The 26,479-nt window shown below is 43.3% G+C and overlaps 1 protein-coding gene across 1 annotated transcript; it reads left to right on the top strand.

Moving 5' to 3' along the window:
• The first annotated feature begins 204 nt into the window (after positions 1-204).
• On the top strand, positions 205-26,479 carry abcg8 (ATP-binding cassette, sub-family G (WHITE), member 8). The gene is made up of 13 exons (XM_056291593.1): positions 205-454; positions 12,951-13,055; positions 13,762-13,909; positions 14,411-14,649; positions 19,351-19,483; positions 20,835-21,104; positions 21,382-21,541; positions 22,036-22,137; positions 22,656-22,855; positions 23,895-23,971; positions 24,373-24,640; positions 24,903-25,030; positions 25,179-26,479. The coding sequence occupies exons 1-13, from the start codon at positions 401-403 to the stop codon at positions 25,314-25,316; spliced, it is 2,022 nt and encodes a 673-aa protein (XP_056147568.1). The 5' UTR covers positions 205-400; the 3' UTR covers positions 25,317-26,479.

The raw sequence follows: 26,479 nt of genomic DNA, 5'->3' as shown, positions 1-26,479 counted from the left end.
ACACCTCACATGCACATTGACTGGTTGAGTTGGCTCAGAGAACTTTGATCCGGAGTTGTATAAACAGAAAAAAAAATGCTGGGTAGATCGGCGGAGTAGTGTCTCATGTCAGTCCTCCCATGGTCTCCTGTAATGACTGACAGCACAGCGCAATGGCGAGCTGACCTGACCTATACTTATGTGCAGTACGCTCAGGCTGGGACTGTGGTGGTTCGTGAGAAGAGGAGTTCTTCACCTGGACTATAAGATAAAAACAGACAAGACAGTTACATAGAGAGAGGTACAGAGAAAAGAGTGAAAGGGTAGGAGACGGAGAGACGGGAGAGGAGTTGACAAGAAGAAGACAAAGGGGGGTTATTGACTCCTTGAACCCCACTAACAGCCAGCAACTCGCATCAGTATGGACGCTGAAAACGGCGTTGGCCTTGACAACACAAATGGCCCCTCGCAAAAGGTCAGTGAGTGCATTATGAACCTATAGATAAACACCAGAACAGACTTTTGATTTGTAATCATTTAATTTATACTGGTGTCCTTTGTCTCTCAGTAAGACAACGTTATTTAAACCCCAGCTTGATGACTTATTTATGAGGGTGAAAGTTTTTTAGTTACTGGTGATGAACTCAAATCCCATTCTCCAGCTGTCTTTGTACCCCCTCCACCCCCCCCACACACACAGAGTCTTGAGTTTAACGAACCAAACGAAGCATAGGCATGCTCTGTTATTTCATCTCACATACACAAGCTAGTCGTGAGCCACATTGGGGAATAGTTAATTCTTACTTTAATGGTTCCCTCATGACATTTTACTAAATAGAAGTGACGGGCTCATGCACAGGGTTGCAGTCTTTTCTACTGGTGTTCACGTTTTCAAAGCTGTTTTCACAGACTGATTGGCTGACAGTGAGTCGGCATTATTTGGCCAAGCCTAAGAAACACAATGGTTTATACCGTATCCAGTGAACGCATTTTCTGAGGTGATACAAAAGAACAAAACACACGCTTCTTCTGGTGTGCTGTAACATTTCAATGGTTTGCACAAGTTTTGCTGAAATTAGTCAGGGACTTAATTGCCACAGTGATCATGAGCCTGATCCTGATGACAGTTGTTCCCAACCAGATTCTCAGCGTTGTCAACAACTTCCCAAGTAAGATGCTGCTATATGATTTACAGGTTGGTAGAGCTTGCCATGTGGTGTCCAACACACATTTTCACATCAAGTTAACACGCAATCATTTTTATTGTGTAAGGTGTCTCCAAATGAATTTCTCTAAATAATGACTGCTTTAAATATGTAATGAATATGGTGGTAGGTTATTTTTGGCTATGCTACCACAGAATGATCATTACAAATGGAAGTTTAATCAGAATGAAAATGAGAATCAACGGGTTTATGGCGTGTAAAAAGAACAATTATGGCCCTTTTCCACTACATGGTACCGGCTCAACTTGAATCGATGAGTGTCGTTTTCCATTATCGTAACAGTAGCCCCTCAGTGTAGCTGATCTGCATTGATTTTGGTACCCGCTCCAGTTTATAAGGTCTCCTATTTGACTTTATGAAACCCTAATTGAGTCTCGGTGCCATAGTCTATACTAAATACTGCATTTCTGTTGACATGACTTAAAATCACATTACTGTTTACATTAAAACAGATAACAGGGGAGTCCAGGTAGTGTGGCGGTCTGTTTTGTTGCCTACCAACACAGGGATCGCCGGTTTGAATCCCCGTGTTACCTCTGGCTTGGTCAGGTGTTCCTACAGACACAATTGGTTGTGTCTGCGGGTGGGAAGCGGATGTGTCCTGGTCACTGCACTAGCACCTCCTCTGGTTGGTCGGGGTGCCTGTTAAGGGGGGAGGGAGAATTGGGGGGAATAGCATGATCCTCCCACACGCTAAGTCCCCTGGTGAAACTCCTCACTGTCAGGTGAAAAGAAGCGGCTGGTGATTCCACATGTATCGGAGGAGGCATGTGGTAGTCTGCAGCCCTTCCCGGATCGGCAGAGGGGGTGCAGCAGTGACCGGGACGGCTTGGAAGAGTGGGCTAATTGGCCAGATACAATTGGGGAGGAAAAGGGGAAGGGAAAAAAAAAAATCAAAAACAGACAGTGTTCAGTATTCACTTTGCAAGTGTTCTTTGTTTACCAGTTTCAAAAGGAAAGCTATTTGATAATGAAGTATGGCAGTTGAAAACTATTCGAACGGCTTTCAAAATTCTCATCAAAATATGTTTGAATACATTCATAACATAAAAAATGCACAGTAAACATGAAATTGCATTGAGCTGCAGGCTAAAAAAAAGAAAAGACAGGTCAGAGAACCACAACAAAGGCAGCTGTGAGCGGTGGTCCTTCTTTACAATCAAAAATATATAAGCAGCCTGTGGGAAGGTCTATTACATTATAAACTTAGCACAAAAAGTATGGAAATTTGTTTTTGGTAAATGATTTCTTTGCCGTAGCAATGCTTCTTGGCAATAAATCTTATATCAGGCACCTGGTTGTCAGCACCTGGGGTACCAGAAGCTCAAAACAAGAGTCAATAGCAACAGCAAAATAAGCTGTTTGGCATTGGCAGAGAAGATTTGGCAAATTTTTCATGGGCGCAACCCACATACTCAGCTCTGCTGCTCATCCCACAAATGCATGTTCCTTACAAATGTGGCACCATTTAAAAGGGAAATAAACAGGCTTTCCAACGGTATAAGATTTATTGCCAAGAAGCATTGTTACAACAAAGAAATAATCTACCAAACACAAATTTCCTTACTTTTTGAGCTAAGTATATATACATGAGTTGCCACAAAGAAGGGCAGGTAGTCAATAACAGAAAGCGAAAAGAGGATTGTGGACATTTTAAGTCATCCCCGCAGAGAAAAAATGCCAGAGCATCAGCCAGGTATACTTGAGAAATTCGAAATTCTAGGTACAAGAGTTGGTATGAGCAGACGTGTAATGCAAGATGATGATGATGATTGATTTTATTTCGAACATGTTAAGATAACAAAATAAAATATATAAGCAGGAATACAAAAACAAATGGAAATAACTGCACATATTTTGCAAACTCTCTGTAACAACACAAGTAATAACTAGTCGTCCATGTTCGAAAAGGGCATAGGATGAAGCAAAGAAATTTTCGGGTCCTACCCCTTTTTTATACATTATCAATCAAGTCAAACCAAACCAAAACTTTCAAAACAAAACAAAAGTGAAAAGAAAGAAAAGAAAGACCAATGCATAGAAATCAAAATAAACAAAACAGCACAAGTCAAACAAGGCACCTTACATGTCATGTATCATGTCATGTTATTCTAGTCCACCTCTTTGTTCATCCATCCTACATCTGTTCAATATATTTTTAGAGTTGTTTAAACTTACTGAATGAGTTACATGTCTTCGTTTCTTTTCTACAGTTGTTCCATAGATTAACTCCTTTGATGGTTACACAATGAAGTTTTTCATTTGTCCTCAACAATAGTTTTCTGACTATACTCTGAGATCGTGTTTAATTTCCCTCATTTGGATTATGTTGAGAGCTGGTCTAGAACATGTCTCACTCCTGTTCAGGCGTTGTGTGTATATCGGGCTTCCACAGGCCTACTATGGAGGAAACTCCCCCCCCCACAGCAACTTTGCAGGGAAGGCTAGCTAATCATCTGTGTGGGCTTAGCCCACCCTAGCCCCCCTTAGAGCCAGGCCTGCAGAAGGCCCAAGTCAAAGGTAGGCTACCATAAATAGAGAATTCACTCACTGTCACATCTGTCAGCAAGCTGAGAATACTTTGGACAGAAAACCTGCATCAATAAAAACAAAATAGTTTTGATGTTTACCATTTTTAAATGGCTTTATTGATCATGTAAAAGTCAATATGAGGGTTTGAGATGTTGCTCTAACAAAAACTTGGAAACATTTCACTGCAACTATAATTTTTCTTTTTACATTATATTGGCGTAAGATGTGGGCTTTAACACATGTTGATTTTTACGTGATTTAATCATTTTATATATTCTATCTTTTTCATTTCAAAAGTTGCATGAGTGAAATCTACCCAGTTTTCTCAGTTCGGTATTTCCTAGAGCACCATTTTGTGAGATCCTCAGGGCTTGCATGTCATGGCAATGATGTCACTCAGTTAAACCTTACAAGTTATACTAAGGTGTTCCATGTCATTTACATTTACCTGACAAAGCAGATTCTTAACCATCATCATATCCATTAATCTATCTGCTATTGGATGATGTGTCTATCAGAATGGTAGACCATAGTGATTACATAATGTTAATCTCAGGCCGAGTTTCGAATGGACCCTGGACTCTCAAAAAGTCCATGGGAGCAAATGTTTACACATACAAAGCAACCACCAACACACAAACAAGTACAGCTGCAAACAGGTATGGGGACACACACACACACACACACACACACACAAAATCATTCGTGCAATGAACAATGAAGTCGTTAAAATCTTCCAATAAAATAGTTAATAAAGCTCCATTGTACAATGAGCAGATAGCATAATGACATTCTGAAGTAAGAGGCAATGTTCTCTGAATTGGTGACATTTACAAACATGGTCGAGGAGCCAACTAACCAAACATTAAAAAACGATATTGCAAGATATTTTCCGCTTCCGGTATGGAAGATGGTGGCGTGAACTCACGTTTGCAGCCGCCTCACCCAGTACCGGTGTGGGAAGATGGCAGCGCGAACTTACATTTGCAGTGGCCTCACCCAGTATTGTTGATGCAGTGTCTTTGTCCACGTCTAAGTTTGTGTCTTCATTTGATGGCTGGGAAAGCTGATGCTGGATCGGCTGGGAGAGCTTGGTTTGCTGCGTCCTGTGGGCCCAGGGATCACAGCCTTGCCCAGAGCTGTGCCCAAAGAGGGAACACAGAGGGCAGTCTGACAGGACACGAAAGTGGGGCAGGCTAAGCTAACTGCTAGCCCATGCAGACCGGCAGTTCCGATAACACCGAGGGCGGAATGGCAGCGGCCTCACCTAGCGTTGATTGTGTTTTTGGTGTCGTCGTGTGGCGTGTGGGGAGGTGTGTCAAAGGTGTCTGGCTGGGAGAGCTAGTGTTGGATCAGCTGGGAGAGCTTGGTTTGCTGCATTCAGTGGGCCCAAGGACCACGGCACTGCTCAGAGCTGCACCCGGACAGGAAACACCAAGGGCGGTCAGACAGGACGCGGAAGCAGGGCAGGCTAAGCTAGCTACTAGCCTATGCAGACCAGCAGTTCCGACAGTAATCCTGGCTGGGGTTCGTTCTCTTGGACAGTGATTTTTTTTTTTGTTGCTTAGTTTGGATATATGTGTTTAGTTTGGATATATGTGTTCTTAGTTTGGATATATGTATTCTTAGTTTGGATATTATGTTCTAGTTTGGACATGTGTTCTTATAAATTTATTTCTGATTTTTCCCTTTTTTCTCCCAATTTAGTGGCCAATCGATCCCTATTTTAGTTCAAACACCCACCCTCGTACCGCATGCGTTCACCAACTGCATCTCTCTGGCCAGCAGTCTCAAAGGAGATGCCTCCCCACTTTCATGAAAAGGCGAATCCAGGCCGAACCACTGCTTTTTCCGACACACACAGAGACGCACTCATGTGACGAACACAAGCTGACTCTGCCCCCCTCCCGAAGACAGCGTTGCCAATTATTGCTGCTTCATCGAGTCCGGCCATTGTCAGATCTGACGAGACCGGGGCACGAACCCTGCATCGACACAAAGCCGATGCCTAGACCACTACACCACCGCGGACCCATGGATATAGTATGTGTTCTTGTAGTTTTTGGTTGTGTGTTTTTGCACTGCTGTGGGTTGGGGTAAACGATATTTCGTTTCATTTCCTATACGCAAGTACAGGAAGAAAAATGACAAAGTGTTCCTGATTCCTGATTGATTGTTGATTATTTGGGAAAAAAAAGAAGCAAATCCATCACTTTTCTGTAAATGTCCCGAGTATGTATTTTGGGTACAAAGGAAGTGATGCAGAGAAAATGTGAGTTTATTTGGCTGGACCGCCTGGCAGGCCAGTCCTACAAATGCAAATGTCACTGAGTGATCATGTTTATAGTGACTTACTGAGTGATCATATTTGGTGACTAACAACAGGTGACCAACAACATCACTGAAGTTACATGATTGGTCAGCTGAGCATCAAGAAGGGTCTTTTCCAAGATGGCAGTGTTGTAGGTAGGAGTGTATTTCTGCACTCCGTCAGGGACTTTAAGAGGTAATGTAGTTAAAATGACTCACGGCAAAAGTTATTGATATTCAAGAGAACCATTTTTGATTCATACAACAATGAAAAAACTGATGGACAGGAAGAAAAATAAACAAGCAATGACCAACATGGAAGATCAGATTGCTGATGCTGAACTTGACAAGGAGGCTAATGTTAATGGTGGTGTCCTGACAAATAGATCTACTGCTCAGAATGACCTACCAACACAATGTGCACATACGCAGCGCATTTCAAAGACGAAAAAATTATTCACATAATTTTAAACTACATGGGATTTTCAGGGTGGAGAGAGCGGTCTTCTATGGGTAAATTAAATTAAATTAAATTAGTCTAGATGAAAATGTTATCCTAAAGTTACATTTTCTATCTAGTTTAGCTAGTATCTAGCATTCTATGATATTCTAAAGTGGCACAGTTCAGATATAGTTAATGTGCTTGACAAAGACATTGCTAGAATAGCATTTCAGCCAAAATCGCTAGCTAACTTACCAAGGTCATCTGACCTGAGTAATTGCTAAACAATGTTTTTTGCTAGGGTAGGTCATTACGGTCGAGCGGCTTAGTTTATCAGACTAGTCTGACAGGATGAGCAAGCGGGTGGCGCAAAGTGTCAGAACAGCAGTAATGGATTCAACGATGGTAGGTATGAAGCTTCGTCCTGCATTAATATTCTTGACGCTCATCTTCCCAAAACTTCTGTCAAATATCTACCCCCCAAAAAAGCAAAGAAAGCAATCCAGGATTGGACAGTCTCTCGGCAATTAATGGAAACAAGATGACATTTTCAAGAAAGTGTCATCCATTGAAAATGTCTTGATGCACTCTCAATAATCATATTTATAGCCAAAGGACCACCCTTAACACTGACCAAGTGTGTCTGCTCCTGAAACTATGTCTTCAGCCCACGTACTTCACATACAGGGGACAGTACTGCAGGCAATGGCATGGGTGTGCTATGGGTTCCCCAGTCTCCCCTGTAGTGGCCAACTTGAATACGGAAGAAGTGGAAAAGAGGGCTCTGATGTCCTATCCAGGGACACCACCGAGCCGTTGGTTCAGATTTGTGGACGGCACCTGGGTTAAAATTAAATCTCAGGGCGTACCACATTTCCCTGACCACATTAACTCTGTGGACAACTACATCAAGTTCACAAGGGAGGATGCGAAAAATGACAGGTTAGCCTTCTTAAGACTGTGAAATTGCAATTGGTGATGGGTGACATTTGATTGTTGATGTTTACTGCAAACCAACACATACTGATCAGCACTTGAGGTTTGACCCTCATCATCCACTGGAGCACAAACTAGGAGTCATCAGGACACTGTACCACCAAGCTGACAATGTCCCCACCGACATAGCAGCCGGGGAAGGGGAGAAATCCCACATTAAACAGGCCCTGGTTAAGTATGGTTATCCTAACTGGGCATTTGTCAAAGTCAGGAAGATGCCCAAACAGTGCATCTACCAATCGAAGAGAGGAGAAGGACAACAGCTGCTTAAGTGTAAACCAATGGTGATACCGTATGTGGCAGGAGTGTCGAAAAAGCTGAGACACGTGTTTTCAAAACACCGTGTCTCAGTTGCTTTCAAACCCCAAAACATGCTGCGTCAGAAGTTGGTCCACCCAAGGATCGGGTCCCCTGGCACAAACAGAGCAATATAGTGTACGCTGTTACGTGCCAAGAGGATTGTCGTGACTTGTACATTGGGGAAACAAAACAGACACTGGCCAAAAGAATGGCACAACACAGGAGAGCTAACACGTCAGGCCAGGACTCCGCAGTCTACACCCATCTACAGGCCCGTGGTCACTCTTTCAGGGATGAGGATGAGCACATCCTTGATAAGGGGGAACGATGGTTTGAATGGGGAGTCAATGAGGTCATCTATGTTAAGACGGAATGACCATCCCTGAACGGGGGGGGGGGGGCTAAGAGTACATCTGTCACCATCTTATAATGCTGTAATTGCAACTATTCTCCAATCCTCTGTGAATAGTACACATGACCATCGAAACTCTAGTTAATGGGCACACCCATATTTGCTTATGAAACTGGTCATTGGTTTCGGTTGTTAGGCAACTGTATCGTTTATAAGGGGTGGGGATACCTGCAGTCAGTTCAGAGTGAAGATGTCACTTAGTTGAGTGATAAAACGTATCTGCCAATAAACGTATCCAGATGAACTGATTCAACCTTCTTTGACATCCATTGAAAAGATCATCGACACTACCTCACACGCTCTGGAAACACTTTCCTCGACAGTCTAGCAATTTATGACTGACGTTAGTCAACAAAAGGAGAAAACGATAAGTATGGAATAAATCTATAAACTAAGATCGGAAAACAAAATTTTGAAGGAATCGGTGGCAGACTGTCAAAGATACAGCCACAGATGGTCCCTTAAGATACACTGAGTGAAAGAGAACGGCGAAGATATCAAGAAGAGAGAAGCTATCAAGAATGTGATAATCGGTGTTCTCAGCAAAGTGGCTCTGCAGATACGCAACAAAATCACCTAAATGTTATAGGACAATGTGATACCCTGCCTAAGTTTAAGAAACTCTGTTAAGCTAACTTTATTGTCAATTCTGACTGTTCTAGCAAACTGGTAGCCTATGGAGTAACAACATACTGTGTATTTATATGGGTTAGAATAATACCAGTTCACTACTACCTCGTTTCTTAGGTAGGTTACAGCTTTTTAAAGCTTCAAAATTAAATCCTTTTTGTATTTGCATATTTTTCCCTCATTTTTGTTTTATGGAGTTCAAGTTCAAATCCTTAAATGTAATTTCACTTAACACAGGGGGTATTCATGATAACACTATAAGGGAAGCACGTTTTCTACAATGTAACCACAGCAATGCTGACGTTATACTGCTTCAAGAGACTCACTCATTTGACTCAGATGTGAAATATTGGAAATCAATATGGGGAAACATGATATACTATAGTCTTAGCTCCAACCACTCTGCAGGAGTAATGATTCTTCACAAATTCAAAGGTGATGTTTTGGAGAGCTCTTTATCAATTGATAGAAGATGGATTTTGATAGTTAAAATAGATAACACTACTTTCATCATGGGCAGTAGATATGGCCACAACTCTTACAACCCAAATAAAGCTCTTTTTGAGCTGATCACAAATAAAGTTGAAGACCTTCAAACCAAATATCAAGGATGGTACACCCTCTTAGGTGGAGATTTTAACAAATCCCCAGATGACACAGCTGACTGCTATCCTACAAGGCTTCCTTATGGATTGTCGCATGCCATCATCTCATCCCTTTGCACAGAACTCTCACTGTTAGACTCTTGGTGCTTCTTTAACCCAAATGAGAAAGACTTTTACATGGTATAACAAGAATCGCACTTTGGACTAAAGAATTGATTTGTTTCTAACAATCAATATTGTAGTTTGTCACAAGTGTGTCGTCATTATGCACTTTTGCCAGATCAAGCTAAATGCTTTAGACTTGGAATGCTCCCTTGTAACTAATGGAACTAGGGGGAACTGGAAACTTAAAAACAAGCTCTTGAATGATAATGACTTCAATACCGGCATTAAGAATTTAGCCAAAGAGATGCTTGATGACCGTTGCAGTGTTAATAAAAGTACTTGAGAATATTTCAAATTTAAGGTAAGATGCTTCACTCTTAAATGCAATAAGGAGTTGAAGAGCACTAGAAACCAACATGAAGCTGAAAAAATGGCTATACTAAACATACTAATGGAGAAAAAACATACTATCAGTGGATGAAGAATTGGAAATGGAAAAATACAAATTAAGAGTTGGATCAGATGTAAATGGATCTTGCTAAGGGGGCTTTTGTACAATCTAGGCCTAAATGGATAGAAGAGGGTGAAAGAAATGCTAATTTTGTTTTTGTTTTTTTGCACTCGAGATAAGCAACACAAAGAAACTCGTTATCCTCTCTCACTACTGACACTACAAGCACTAACCGAAACGAAATATCAGATTTTGAATCCTCATTTTATGAAAACCTATATAAATCAAAATTCAACACAGAGAAGTGTGAGAATTTTATGGAGTGTAGCCAGAGTTTTGTACCTACTATCAGTGATGAATTCAAATCTACTAGATGTGATGCATATCTCTCAGTTCAAGACATAGATTAAGCAATGTATTTAAGAAAAAAGTTGAAGCACTGGGAGTAGATGGTTTATCTGTAGCATTTTATCTATTTTATCTAAAGGGGACTGGAGGGGGTGCTCCAATTATCGGGGCATCATATTGCTCAGCCTCCCTGGGAAAGTCTACTCTAGGGTGCTGGAAAGGAGGCTCCGACCGATTGTTGAACCTCGGATCCAGGAAGAACAATGTGGTTTCCGTCCTGGCCATGGAACAACAGACCAACTCTTTACTCTTCCGGAAGTGCTGAGGGAGGCATGGGAGTTTGACCAGCCGGTCTACATGTGTTTTGTGGACTTGGAGAAGGTTTACGACCGTGTACCCTGGGGCACTCTGTTGGGGGTACTGCTGGAGTATCGGGTAACGGGGCAGCTACTACAAGCCATCCGGTCCTTGTATAACCAAAGTGACAGCTGTGTCCGCATTCTTGGCACAAATCAAACACATTTTCGGTGGGTGTCGGGCTCTGCCAAGGTTGTCCCTTGTCTCCGATTCTGTTTTTGATATTCATGGACAGGATCTCAAGGCATAGCCAAGGTGAGGAATATGTCCATTTTGGGAAGCTCAGAATTGCATCCCTGCTCTTTGCAGATGATGTGGTTTTGCTGGCTTCATCAGAACACGACCTCCGGCACACACTAGGGTGGTTTGCAGCTGAGTGTGAAATGGCCGGGGTGAGAGTCAGCACCTCCAAGTCTGAGACCATGGTTTTCTACTGGAAAATGGTGGACTGCTCCCTCCCGGGTCTTGTTCATAAGTGAGGGTAGGATGGAGTGGAAGACTGACAGGTGGATTGGTGCAGCATCAGCAGTAATGCGGATGTTGTACCGAACCATTGTGGTGAAGAGGAGCTGAGCCGGAAGGTAAAGCCGGAAGACAGGCTCTCAATTTACATGGTAAATTGAGAGCCTGTCTGCGGATGGGAAGCCAGATGTGGGTATGTGTCCTGGTCACTGCACTAGCGCCTCCTCTGGTCAGTTGGGGTGCCTGTTCAGGAGGGAGGGGGAATTGGGGGGACTAGCGTGATCGTCCTATGCGCTACATCCCCCTGGTGAAACTCCTCAATGTCAAGGGGAAAAGAAGCGGCTGGCGACTCCACATGTATCGGAGGAGAGGTGGTAGTCTGCAGCCCTCCCCGGATTGACAGAGGGGGTGGCGCAGCGACCGGGATGGCTCGGAAGAGTGGCGTAATTGGCCAAGTACAATTGGGGAGAAAAGGGGGGGGGGGGATCCCAAAAATAAAAAAAAATAAAGAAACCATCAATTCTCAAAGCACCCACAAAGGGTGAAAAGCAACCCTAACTGTGCTGCCAAGCATCTCACTGCGCCAGTGCTACTTGCACATATATACATTAAGTATTATGCATACATTTGGTGCCAAATTGGTCCCTTTCAATGCAATGAGCCTCATTGCAAAAAAAGTCCAATTCACAAACATTAGCGGTAACAGGCAGATGCAGTTAAGAGTAAAATTGGCATCTTCAGAGAGTTGGTGGTAACCGACACCCAGACTTTCCAGTCATCATGGCAGCAGTGATTGTAGCCAGGTGAAGGCATCATCATGCCAGGTGTGCTTGTGAGCGGCTATTTCGAAGGAGAACATCACTTTTTGATTTAACTGAGACCGAAAGCATTCACAGATACAGGTTACTAGGTCTAACAATTCATATTATACTTTGATAACATCAAGGAAGACACTGAATCTACCTACTGTGTTCTTGGAGCAAAGCCACCATTTATTCTATGCCACATGGATAATTGCAATCGGATGCAAAATGGGCAAACTGCACTTGGTTGCAAAACTTTATGGGCATGTTTGAGCTGTAATATCTTTTGTGAATCACACCTTGAGACTGGGCAGATAGCGGTTGCAAGTGATGCACAATTCATGATGCTATCAGTTGCTGTAATCCATTTGTTCTTTGTGAATTCGCCTGTTAATACAGAGTGAGTCTAAGAAAAAAGAGACATCCGCAGATAGAAACAGATGAAAGAAGAGGGGGAGTTAATGGATAATAGGTATCATTAAAATTAAATTAAGTTCTCTTTCAAATCAAACATCCCATGATATGAGTGGAAAGAATTGTTCTTGCAACTGCATTTATAATATATCTTTTTCACTTGCGAATAGCTTAACCACATCCCATGATATGCTACTTCAGTATACTTTAACAGCAAATATTACTGGGACCACTACAGAAAATTGCAGATGCACATTTAACATCCAGGAATTCACATTATCGACACTATCACTGACAATCACTGTAACAAATAGGGCACAATTTCAAACATTGACCATACATGGTCCAGCCATTTACTAGGTTTTGACCTAGTCTTGTTCAAACAGCATGTTATACCATATGTTTCCTCAAGCCACTTTCTGTTACTTTTAAATTCTAACTCTTTTCAGTGTTGTAAAATGCCAACTTAATCTTTGATTAGGTTCCTGGCTTTCTGGAAAATGTGGAGAACTGTGTGTTTGGGTACAGGATGTCTCTGTGTGTTGACCTCACTTATCTGTCTTACTCTCTTCTTATAGAGTAGGGACACAGAGTTATTCTCCTCGTCAGAAGAAGACAGCAGTCTCTATTTCACCTACAGCGGAGGACAGAACGAGCTGGAGGTCAATAATCTGCACTATGAGGTGACTATAGGACATGGGCTCTACATCACTTATTCATTGCAGTTCATGTCATATAGCTGGTCATAACCATCCCCAATTATCTCGACCTCATCACTGTTTCCCACCTTGGTGTGGCTGTTTGTCCTTTGTGTGTGCGCGCGCGTGTGTGTGCACTCATATGTGTAGATGTTTGGGCATTTCTGTTCATGTGTTTATTTATGTTTGTGCATGGATATTTACATGCATATATGTCAATCGAACTGTTTGCATTACATTATTTCTGACTGTTGTGTTTGAACATTGCAATCTATCTTGTTTTCTCATCTCATCTTCTCTTTTCTTATATCCGGACGCATGCTTGAAAATAAATGTTTGTGTGTTTTTATGTACTATCTATTTGTGTGTTCCGTATGCCTCAGAAAGTGTATGCATGTCTGTAAATATATGTGTGTTCCTGTTTGTGTGTTGGTTTCTCTCTCTGCATGTGTATGTAGGGATATGTACATCGCACTGTTTATATCTACTGCTTCATGCTACAATTTGGCTTAAGAGTCTCATTCCATCTCATTGAATATGTTAATGAATGCCTGTAAGTAATTGTGTGTGAGAGATAGATGTAGCATCAAACAGAAAAATAGTCACAACAAATCTGTATTGTGCAACTGATGGTTACTGTGTGTATGGTTGTGTATAATGTGTATAAGTGTTTTTAAATGTGTTCTCCCAGGTGGATACAGCTGCCCAGATCCCTTGGTACGAGAGGCTGTCAGAGTTTAAGATGCCCTGGGAGATGAAGGGAGACAAACAGACGGCCATCAACAACCTGAACCTGCGTGTACACAGCGGACAGATGCTGGCTGTCATAGGCAGCTCAGGTAACATGTACCCATGCACATATTCCCACAAGAAAATCTGCATACAAAGAAACACGTACCTGTAAGGGGGCACACGAACACAAGAAAGTGATTTTTGTAGTTGTTGGATAATCTTTGGTCTTTCTAACCTCTGCCACAATGGAACATGCATTGATGCATCTCTGACCTACCTGCAGAATCAGATACCGCATTTAGGATGTATTCTGGGACGGGTCAGGATCTTAAAACTCATTAGGCAGTCATCTTTATGCAATGCTACTGATCTATTAAAAGCACTGATGAAAGCCTAGTGTTGTGCTCAGTTTTAAAATACTCCTAGCAGCTTTGCTCATGTGTTTTGACATTTAGTTTGAGTGGTACACACAGGTTGCAAGATGTTTATGCTCTATGTTCAAGTCAAAGTCTTTCAAAATCTATATAAATACATAAGTCATTATCTATCAAAGGATGGCCAAATTAATTTTAGAATGGCGCATTAAGTTACTACCCATCTTCCCACAGGCTGCGGTAAGACTTCTCTACTGGACGTAATAACGTGTCGTGATGAAGGTGGTACCATGACATCCGGTCATATTCTGATTAATGGGGAACCCAGCACGCCACAGCTGGTAAGGAAGAGCATCGCTCATGTGAGACAGGATGATCGCCTGCTGCCACACCTCACCGTCCGGGAGACTCTGGTCTTTGTAGCCAAATTGAGACTGCCAACCCATTTCACACAGGCTCAGAGAGACAAGAGGGTAAGACTCAACCTAATATAAATAGAGAGGATGTGAAGCATATCCTGATAGGTGTGTTTGACAAAGACTATAGAAGAGTAGCTGTAGTCCAACTTGAAACACAAAAAGAAAACATATCTTGAAACCTCCTTTGACTGTAGATTCTTGGTTTTGCCCATGGGTGCCAGGGATTTTAACACAATTTACAATAACTTCAGTCCTTTAATACAGGAAGTGCATCAAGAGAGAATGGATCAGGTTCCAGCCTGCACAGTTATTTAGCAGCAGAATAAACAACACAAACCATTCACCAACAGGATTACTCTCTATAAATAAAAGGATTACTCTCACTACATAAAATCATACAGACAGGTGACAAATTAAAGGAAAAAACTTGAATGCTTGATCCCTACTGTGAGGGTTTCCGGGGACTCTGTTATGCTGTGGGGGCATTTTGCTGGCATAGTTTTGGTCCACTTGTCCCCTTAGAGGGAAGGGTCACTGCAAATCAATACAAAGTTATTCTGAGTGATCACCTTTATCCTATGATGATCCTCTGACATTTCTATCCTGATGAGAGTCACCCTGGACAGGCCACCAGGCCATCACAGGGCAAAAATCGCCTCACAGCAAGAAGGTCCTGGGTTCGAGCCCCAGGGTAGTCCAACCTTGGGGGTTGTCCTGGGTTATCCTCTGTGTGGCATTTGCATGATCTCCCCATGTCTGAGTGGGTATCCTTCAGGTGCTCTGGTTTCCTCCCACAGTCTAAAGACATGCAGGTCAGGTGAACCGGCCGTACTAAATGGTCCCTAGGTGTGTATGTGCATGTCAGCCCTGTGATGGCATGGCAGCCTGTGATAGCATGGCAGCCTTTTTGGGGTGTCTCCCCGCCTGCCGCCCAATGACTGCTTGGCTAGGCTACAGCATCCCCGTGACCCCGAAAGCAGGATAAGTGATTTGGGTAATGCATGAATGAATATACGCACGCACACACACACACACACACACACACACACACACACACACACACACACACACACACGGAGTCCCGGGGTTACGAACGCCTGTACTTACGAACCGACCTCCGTAAAGCCTATCCCCCCTTTTTTCCACCCCCTCTGCCAATCGGGGAGGGCTGCAGACCACCCCATGCCTCCTCCGATACATGTGGAGTCGCCAGCCACTTCTTTTCACCTGACAGTGCGGAGTTTCACCAGGAGGACGTAGCACGTGGGAGAATCACGCTATTTCCCCCAGTTCCCTCTCCCTCCTGAACAGGCGCCCCGACCGACCAGAGGAGGCGCTAGTGCAGCAACTAGGACACACCCACATCCGGCTTCCCACCCACACACAGCCAACTGTGACGACCACTGATCTAAAAAAAAGACTGGATCGTGCAACCCATAATTCCGTGCCACCAATTTATGAAGGCCAATTGAACTTGATCGGCGCCATCTTAGGTAGAGCAAAAAACGATCAAATTGCATTGCAATTGCCAGCTAAAATGCCGACTTGCGGAGCGTACAAGTGCTCTAACCACACAGGGTCGAAAAAAGTGGCAATTCAGATAATATAACATTTCACAAGTAAGTACCCTTTTTTATTTGACTCTTGCATTCAAGATGCCATAGCAACTGCTGATTTAAGGTGCCTTGATTTGTCAAAAAAAATTCCCGAGCTGGCTCCTCACATGCTCGACACTGCTGTCACGGATAATCATGTTTTTAATCTTATAAAAGTAATCTTGTAATTATTGCAAGATACGACTTCATCATCTTGGCAAAGAATGCACTGCAACGCTAGGTGGCAAGAAGCTGCGAAAACAGCTGACAAAACTTCTACATGTAAATGTAAGATCATGATTGCAGAACATGAGAATATGAGACTGTTGTTTACAAACAACAGACTCATTGGAAAGTTTAATAGTCTTGCTTGCACATATAGGTGATCATAAAGTAGCCTCGTATACTGTCATTTTCTTAGGTACCGAGCTAGCGTGTTGCAGCGATGGCGAGCAACGGCCTGATGAAGCCAGGACGCACCGCTCTCTCCCTCGCGAGCGGCACGCTCTGTGTCATTCTTTCACGCACTCGTCTGAGGAGCCAGCTCGGGAAAAACATTTTGACAAATCAAGGCATCTTAAAACAGCAGTTGCTATGGCATCTTAAATGCAAGAGTCAAATAAAAAAGGGTACTTACTTGTGAAATGTTATATTATCTGAATTGCCTCTTCTATTCGACCCTGTGCGGTTAGAGCACTGGTATGCGCCGCAACTCAACGTTTTAGCTGGCAATTCTAATGCAATTTGATCGCCTCTTGCTCTACCTAAGATGGCCGCCAAGTCGCCCATGCCGGCTTCACTTCATATCGCGAGTTGCTCGAGCCAGTCTTTTTTTTTAGATCAGCGGTGACGACCGACCAAGCCGGAGGTAACACGGGGATTCGATCAGGCGATCCCTTTATTGAAAAGCCTATTTTTTAAAAATCGAGTTACACACAATAGTTTGTACTAACGAACAGTGGACTTTGCGCGACGCTCAAAACACTGCGCGTTTTAGGCGGTTCGTTAGCTCGAGGGAGAACAACGCCACGCCGTCGTCGCCATTTTAAGCCAGATCGCGTAAACGTTGTTTCCACTTTACCCTCGTACTCGTTGCTTCAAAGCGTAAATCTGATGCACGGAACGGTGATGTACCGAAGAAAAGGAAAGCGATCACGATTGAAACGAAAGTGTAAATAATAAAGCGTTCAGAGAGAGCTGAAACGCGCTTATTGTTTTTTCATTTACCTGGTGAGGCGAGCTCCGAGCGGGCTCTCGTTCCTGGCATCAGACGGCCGGCCACCGCCGGTCGCGACCCGCTTCCGGGACAGTGGCAGAAGGTCTTTTTTTTTAAATTAATTTTAACACATTCTCTCTCAATCATAAATGTACTCTAGTTAGATTTATTATCATTACGGTGTGGAAGTTCATCTTCTACCGCCGCCTCGCGTCTTCTTCCTCTTCTTTGTTTTGTTGGCGAATGGCAACCAGATGGAGCATTATCGCCACCTACCGTTACCTTAATTTATAGCCTTAGACCTTAATTTATATCCTTCGAAAGGGTATAACTTGGCGTGATGGTACCGCCATCGTGTCGTTTATTTCATTATATACACCACCCCGCCCAACCACGTGGCGCTGCGTCACCATGGCTCCACCCTGAGCCCTTAAAGTGAGCACGTCAACTTCATGCAAACAAGCTATGGTGAATTATGCCCATAAATCCACTACAACTGCGTTATTATATTTATGATGGTTTCGGTAAAATATATACTAGTATATACTAAGACAAACGTTTGACTACTTTACGCTGGATTTGAACTGTGCGTAACTTCCGATTTGCATACAAATTCGACATAAGAACAGAATAAAAAACGAATGCGTTCGTAACCTGGGGCCTACCTGTATATAAAGGCTCCTATCAGGGGTTGTGAGCAACTTTGTAAACGCACACATTCTTTCCAGTGGTTGTGTCACCCTTATTAAGTCCACAGTCTCCTGTCGTCAACCTGCGCCTATTAAGAGACACGTGTATGGTGAATGGTTGAGGTGAACTTATTGCTGGACTTCTAGCTGCGCTCTCCATCAGCACTCACCCTGCACGTCTTACCAGACCAATGTATTTTATATACAACTGAACCATTCCCTCATTGCATCCCACACAACCAGTGTTTACTTTCCCGTTATTTCATCTGCCAGGGGTAAAGAACATTCATTTCCTGGTTGAAACTGTGTGAGCTGGCTGAAAGAGTTGGCCAAGTGGTTTTACTAGTCTATATGAGTATTATAATTTGAATTGGGACATCAGCAATCCTCTGCACTTTAGGAGATTCCAAACATTTTGCCGGTTTCTACTGGGAAAAAAGTGAGAAATTTTATGGGCATCCGGGTAACCTAGCGGTCTATTCCGTTGCCTACCAACACGGGAATCGCTGGTTTGAATCCCTGTGTTTCCTCCGGCTTGGTCGGGCGTCCCAACAGTGGGAAGCCGGATGTGGGTATGTGTCCTAGTCGCCGCACTAGCGCCTCCTCTGGTCGGTCGGGAAGCCTGTTCGGGGGAGGGGGAATAGCGTGATCCTCCCATGCGCTATGTCCCCCTGGCGAAACTACCTCGCTGTCAGGTGAAAAGAAGCGGCTGGGGACTCTGCAATGTATCGAGGAGGCATGTGGTAGTCTGCAGCCCTCCCGGGCTCGGCAGAAGGGGCAGAGCAGCGACCGGGACGGCCAGAAGAGTGGGATAATTGGCCGGGTAAAACGGGAGGAAAAGGGGGGGGGTCAAAAATAGATAAGTAAATAAACAAGTTAGAACTCTCTCAAAGATTTCCGAATTTTGCCGCCAAAATCTATTCACTTGCTCCTCCTCCCTGAAGCCCAACTGTTCACAAACGTTTGTGAGAATCCATCAGTCTGTCAAAAACAGACTGTTTTGTTTATCTGGATGCTGACAAACAAACGAACAACCATAACCCCATTGGCAGACACAATACTTTTTACCACTTCTCACCATCTCACCTCTGTGTTGCATTTTGTCGCTTCAGTTTTGGCCGGATGTAACGTCGGTGCATGTTTCACGTGTCCGTTAATACTTTGATGGCTTACACTGGTTGCTCAACGGTTTTGGCATACAAGAGATTTTCCCGCCCCATCACTTACTTGCCTTTTGCTCCATTTCACGTCACAGGTTGATGATGTCATCGCGGAGCTGCGGTTGCGACAGTGCGCCCACACCAGGGTGGGCAACGAGTATGTGAGGGGTGTTTCTGGAGGCGAGAGGAGAAGAGTCAGCATAGCCGTCCAACTCCTTTGGAATCCCGGTGAGATGACCAAGAGGGGAAAGGGAAACTGAGAGAGAAACGCAACAGACTTTTTTTCCCGTTTTACGAAAAATACCCCTATCTTCAGCTACAGAACACTCGACAAGCGAGATGTTTGAATGTCACGAAACGTGCAAATAAATGTAAACTACTAATAAGACACATTAGCCCCTAGCTAACGGGTCTGACCCTTTAGCCGAGCGGTTAGTGATGTCGCATTGTGGTGCAGTTCCTCCCGTATCGAATCCCGCACCGGGCAAGAAAATAACCGGTTACATAAACAAACAGACATGATAAACGTCTCATGCAGACACTGAATTAAGATGAACCCTCCTCTGGTCTGCTCAATGTAATGACCCAGTACTGACGGGCATCGACAAGGTCTGTATTAACAGCTTTTAAACATAAGTAAGTAATTTTCCACAGCAAACAATACAATCAGCCAAAAGAGGCCACATATTCTACCAGGAAGTGCTGATGTGCTGATTTTTGGACTGAAAAATGGTCAAAAGCCTGTGTCAACCAATCATTGCAGTGCTTCAAATCTGTTAGTTACTGCACATGGTCCAGTACATTATTCAGTATGTCGCTGTTATGTATTTCATGTGTTGTCAATTTTTGGCAATTACCTGCAATAATAAAAAAAAATCTACATCATGGAAAAAAGGTACTGTTAATTGGTATTGTCAAGCACCAGTATTGAGAAGTGGTTCCAGTATCAGTACCGACCAGAGGAGGGACCAAGTCATTGTTTTCCACGTCAAGGGAAGTCTCAAGACTTGGCACTCAAGTTCCAAGTCAGTTCTGACAAGTTCCAAGTCCTAAACTTTGAGCTTCAAGTTCTAAACAAGTCATTATGCGTTCTGCATCAAATTTGTTGCCTTTTCAAAATTTTACCAACAGGGTAATAGTTAATTTACCTCATTTACACATAACATGATGCATTTTAAAATGGTAATTTATTACAGATTGATTCAAAGTGGATCTGTAATTACGGAAATGAAGAGTTGATTGGCTGTACTTTTTTTTTTTAAAGCATTTGATTTTTGTGCCTGGACAAGGTGTCAAGTCTTTAAGGTCAAAAGGCTCAACTCCCGGTTAAGTCGTGAGTCACTGGTGTTATAAGTCAAAGGTGAGGTTGCAAGTCATTTTTAGTTTTGTCAAGTCAAGTCTAAAGTCCTCAAATTTGTGACTTGAGCCTGACTATGTGACTCAAGTCCACACCTCTGGTACCAATATCTATAAATTCCATAAGGATACCCAAACGTATAGATTATCAGACAGAAAGAAAAACAGATAGGGAGGACAACATGCAAATAATCATACAGCAATTATCATTCCTCCTCCCCAGGGATTCTGATCCTGGACGAGCCCACCTCGGGCCTGGACAGCTTCACGGCCCACAACCTGGTGATCACGCTGTCTCGCCTGGCCCGGGGGAACCGTTTGGTCCTGCTGTCCGTCCACCAGCCGCGCTCCGATATCTTCCAGCTCTTCGACCTGGTCGTCCTGCTCTCGTCCGGGTCAGCCGTCTACTGCGGTGCCGCCCGCGACATGGTGCCCTACTTCACCGCCCTGGGACACCCCTGCCCGCGATACTGTAACCCCTCTGACTTCTACGGTAGGAGGGAGGTCGACGCAGGGAGGACGTAGGGTTAGGGGGAAGGGGGAGGGAGAATGAGAGGGAGGAAGGTCGGAGGAAAAGAAAAGAGCTAGAGAGCTAGAGAGAGTACACGCAGAGGGAGAGAGAAAAAGAAAGCAATGGCAATTACACAGAAACAAAACAGATGAGGAAAAAATTGTGATGCAAATTTGTGTTGCAAACTTAAACTGTATCTCAGTCTGTGATTTTGTGTGTGTGTGTGTGTGTGTGCGCATTTGGATGTGTATGTTTCCAGTGGATCTGATCAGTATAGACAGGCGCAGTCTGGAGCGAGAGGCTGAGTGTTTGGAGCAGGCCAGGATCCTGGCTGAGCAGTTTATGGAAAAAGTCAAAGACAAAGATGACTTCATATGGAAACCAACTGACACTGACAGAGAACTTACAAACACCGACAGGTAGCTCTGCACATAGGTGTATATATGTACGTACGTGTGTGTTTATATCTGAGTGCCACTGCCCCTGTTATGAATATATTTCACAGAAGGTGTGGCCCTTATCCACCTTCCTCCATTTGTGCACTTCTGCCAGTTGTTTCCCCAAGTGTTCAGCGAGCGAGACAGTGTTATCAGGAGCTATAATTTTTCCATTCATTTGCAGTTTATCTACAGATAATCTATGTCACCGTCTTTATTCAGTAGTTTAGATAGTTTATTGGTATTAGCTTAGATTCTGTATTATTCTCCATCTTCTCTGCAGTGCCTCGCCTCCCCTCCACTGTTGCTCCCCACACCCATTTGATTGCATTTTTTTTTTAAATAGTGGGGTGGGTGGAGAGGGAAATGCAAACTGGGGGCTTCGCCACCCTTTAAATGCGTTAGTGTATGTAGATTTGCAGTAGGAAAGTCATCACAGTTCATCCCATTGCTCTCCTGTCTGTGTGCCCCTCCAGCCCTCAGCGGTCCAGCAGAGCAGAGGGAGTGGAGGTGGTCGCCGTGTCCCAGCAAAGAGACAGGCTGCCCGGCAGACTCCACCAGTTCACCATACTCATTCGGTAGCAGCAGCTCATGCACACACACACACAAACATATATATATGTGTGTGTGTGTGTGTGTGTGTGTGTGTGTGTGTGTGTGTGTGTGTGTGTGTGTGTGTGTGTGCTCCAGCATCCCTGCGACCCTGAGAGCAGGATAAGCGGTTTGGATAATGGATGGATGGATGAAATGGATGGATGGATATACATACATGCATACATGCATACATACATTAATACATATATACATATACATACACACACACACACACATATACATATATATATATATATCACACACATAAGCGCACACACTGAGACATACATGCATTTTTTTTCTTGCATGTATGCATGCTCACACACATGCCACAGGCTTGTACTTATGCATTTGCAGAACTGGAAGGATGCATCCATTAACACACACTAATTGTCACACAGGTAGCAGACATGCACAGGTGTACCACACACACACACACACACACACACACACACACACACACACACACAAACTAACTTCAGTTCCTTTCATCTTCTTGTAGGCGTCATATGTATAATGACTTCAGAGACTTGGTTACCCTACTGGTCCATGGGTTTGAGGCCCTTCTCATGTCGCTGCTGGTTGGCTGTCTCTACTATGGGGCAGGACAAGAGCGTTTGTCCATTCAAGACACAGTTGCCCTTCTCTACATGATTGGAGCGCTCACCCCATTTGCTGTGGTGCTGGACGTCATAGCTAAATGTGAGTGACTGACAGGCGTAAACAGTGTTTACAGACAGGGCCACATAGATAAATAATGGTTATGGTGTCAAAGCACGATACAATGAACCCCTCCTATTGCCCTTTTAAAGGGAGTTGAGTCCAAGGTATTCAGTCAGGCAGAGTTACACATATTCATAACCAAGTCCAGATTACAATTAAAATGTTTAGGTTTCTAACTTCAAACTTAATGTAATTTCAGTTTGTTTTGAGTCCTAACTAAGTAAAACAAACTCTCGGACCTTGCCTTAATTTACAGCCTTGTACAGTTGTTCAGCTGAAAATTCTTTCAATTTCTTTAAAATGGTAAATTATAAATGAGCAGACGGTCCAGATGTGAGGTTTGGCAGCACAGACATGGTGCTTACTTATCAGAAAAGTGTATTGAGAGGAAGCTGGATACTGAGTTCTTTAAGCAGCACGGGGTGTTAAAAGCTCGCTTGCAGTTGGACAGAACAGCACAGTTTATGGCCGGCCAGCGTGGCTGAGTCCAGTTGAAATTCAACCAACAGCTATGAAGATCTCCAAGTCAGAGTTCAAGGCCAAGGCTGAGTCTTTTACTACTGAATGGCATTTGTCATAAAATTGATTGACTCACTACAAAACTGATTAACACATACCGCTATACTGCCTGCATGTAACAAAGTGCTATGTTGCAGATATAGAAAGTGTTAACAAGTATGAAAAATTCGTTTTGGAACTGGGGGAAAAAAACTTAAAACAATATTGATACAGATACGAGCACAATTATAAATGCGCCGTTATTCTTGCATACATCCAACCGAGACTATACATGTTATGTATTAATACATCCATTGTCATACTAAATGGAAAAACAGCCTTCAAATATCGGCTGATATTGGTTTATCCATCATATCGCACAGCCCGTATTGTCTATATTGCACAATCCTATAATCCGGTTTTGTGCGGTATCTTTGAATTGGAAAATGCCTTGAAACTTGTTTAACACTTCAGCGTCTCAACGTCACCTCTTCATTAATCATTTCCTTTGTCTCCCCAGGCCATGCTGAGAGAGCTATGCTCTACCATGAGCTGGAGGATGGCATGTACTCTGTCACTTCCTACTTCTTTGCCAAGGTACATTTACACCCTGATAAAATAGGCCTGCCACAGGGGGTCAGTCATACTCTATAATAGAGACATTTCCCTGTAATCCACTTCCCACAGACAGTACCTAAATTTATGTGTGTATATATATAATGCGTGTTTCTCATGCTACCAAAGAATTTCAGTACTGCACATACATGTGTAAATATGTGCATATGCAGACAAACGTCTGCAAATCTAATGTGCTAAAATCCACAATTATATGTGTTATAATTCACCAATCCCCTCAAGAGAAATACCCCTTTCCACCTGCCACCCACTCCTCTCTCTAGCACAGGATCAGCCACTGAACTGTGAACCTGAAGTTGGTATTAGTTCCAACAGTTTGTTCCTGTGTGTGTGTGTGTGTGTGTGTGTGTGTGTGTGTGTAGGTCCTCGGGGAATTGCCGGAGCATTGCACATTCACCCTGGTCTATGGTCTACCTATCTATTGGCTGGCTGGCCTCAACGAAGCCCCGGAACGGTTCCTGCTCAACTTCCTGCTGGTGTGGTTGACGGTGTACTGTAGCCGCTCCATGGCTCTGTTTGTGGCAGCTGCGCTACCCACCCTGCAGACCTCAGCCTTCATGGGCAATGCCCTGTTCACTGTCTTCTACCTGACCGGGGGTTTTGTCATCAGCCTAGAGAACATGTGGCTGGGTGAGAGGAGTGGAGACTACATATATATATATATATATATATATGTGTGTGTGTGTGTGTGTGTGTAGAGCAACAGCGAGAGAGAGAATTTATTGGAATTTGCTACGAGCTTGTTGGAGATATAGTCAGAAATAGAGCGGGCCAGAGACACATAAACATATGAAAAAGTGAGAGAGACATGCACATAAACAGAACTTTGTAACCCAGCAGATTGGTCAATATGTGATGCTAATACTGTGTGTTTTTGTATATTACTTCCTAGTTGCCTCATGGTTCTCTCACGCCTCCTTCATGCGTTGGGGTTTTGAGGGCATGCTGCAGGTGCAGTTCAGAGGCAAAAAGTACCCCGTCTCCATCGGCAACCTTACAATCTCCGTTGATGGCATGCAAGTGAGTTAAAAGCAACTGCACCAACACAATGCATGTAGGTAGAAAATGAACACATTCATGTGTACAGACCTTGGTTAGAAAAGAAAAATCAGGTACAGTACATATGGAAATTGATAAATGCACCTTCCCTCTCTCCCTCATGGTTTAGGTGGTGGAGGCCATGAAAATGAATCAGTACCCTCTGTACTCCTGCTATCTGGTTTTGCTGGCAGTCTGTCTGGGCTTCATGGTGCTTTACTACCTGTCCCTGAAATTCATCAAGCAGAAGTCCAGCCAGGACTGGTGAATACAAATGGAGCAATGTCAACTATCGCCGGAGGACCAATCTCAATTATTAGGGATGGTATTTCCTCCCTGGAAATGTTTGTAGCAAAGAGAAGGGGTTAGAAGGGGAGTAATATCAGTTCTGGATTTAGATATATTCAAATTTGACCAGTTTTGGTTGTAATGTCACACTATAGTTGTTTTGTCAACATACTTTACAATGCCAAAACAGAAAAGGACTTTTCATAGCATGGATTTAGTAGTTTTTAGTATTTCCTTCTACTGGTGGTTTTGCACATGTTGCAGCGGCCCACCACTGTCGCTGAAATGTAGTTGAAATTCATGTCATGGCAGCCAATGTGTGGCCATATGCACCATGAGTGAGTCAAACCAACGATTTAGGCCTTAAAAGCTTTTGGACAAACATACATAACTCACAAGGACTGTTGAGAACAGCCAAACAGTCATTCCAAATTTAAAACAATCAATCTAAAATATTTAGAAATGACTACCATGAGGTAAAAGTGTAAAATGCAGAAGAAACATCAAAGAACGTTGAATCAGCTCATCTGGATACGTTTATTGACAGAAGCGTTTCGTCACTCATCTAAGCGACCTCTTCAGTCTAAACTGGCTGCAGGGATCTCCACCCCTTATAAACAATACATTGGTATAACGACCGAAAACAACCATCAGTTTCATATGCAAGTATGGGCGTGACCATTAACTACTTTCAACGGACGTGTAGATGAAACAGGTAAAAAAAAGTGTTGCAGTAATATTACCTGCCGCTGGATGGCAGCAGAGCACCTTCCTTGCTTCAAACGGGGCCGGAAAGATGAAATGTTTCTTTTTCCGTCTTGGTGAATGATTAGAGCGCCACTTTGGCAGATATCCATCTGCAGCTTTTGCTTGTTCCATTTTCTATCTCCCTTTTTTCTACAGCTTAATATTTTTTTTCTTTTTGTATATGTAAGGTTATTAAGCTTAACAATGTGTGTGCCAGTACAGGGGGCATGGAGAAAGCATATGGGAGATTAGTAAATCACACTTGGAAAAAGAAGAGCTTGCGTTTGTTGTGTCCTCAGATTGAAGATTATGTAAGATGTTTTTTTACCCCCTTTTTTTTGCACTGGTGCAAAATCCTGGTAAATGTATCGCCAACATGCATTTGGTCCAAATTAG

Source organism: Lampris incognitus, chromosome 13 (genome assembly GCF_029633865.1).
Source record: "Lampris incognitus isolate fLamInc1 chromosome 13, fLamInc1.hap2, whole genome shotgun sequence".
Lineage (NCBI taxonomy): Eukaryota > Metazoa > Chordata > Actinopteri > Lampriformes > Lampridae > Lampris > Lampris incognitus.
The sequence above is the reverse complement of the archived record's forward strand: the minus strand, read 5'-3'. Positions and strand labels throughout refer to the sequence as shown.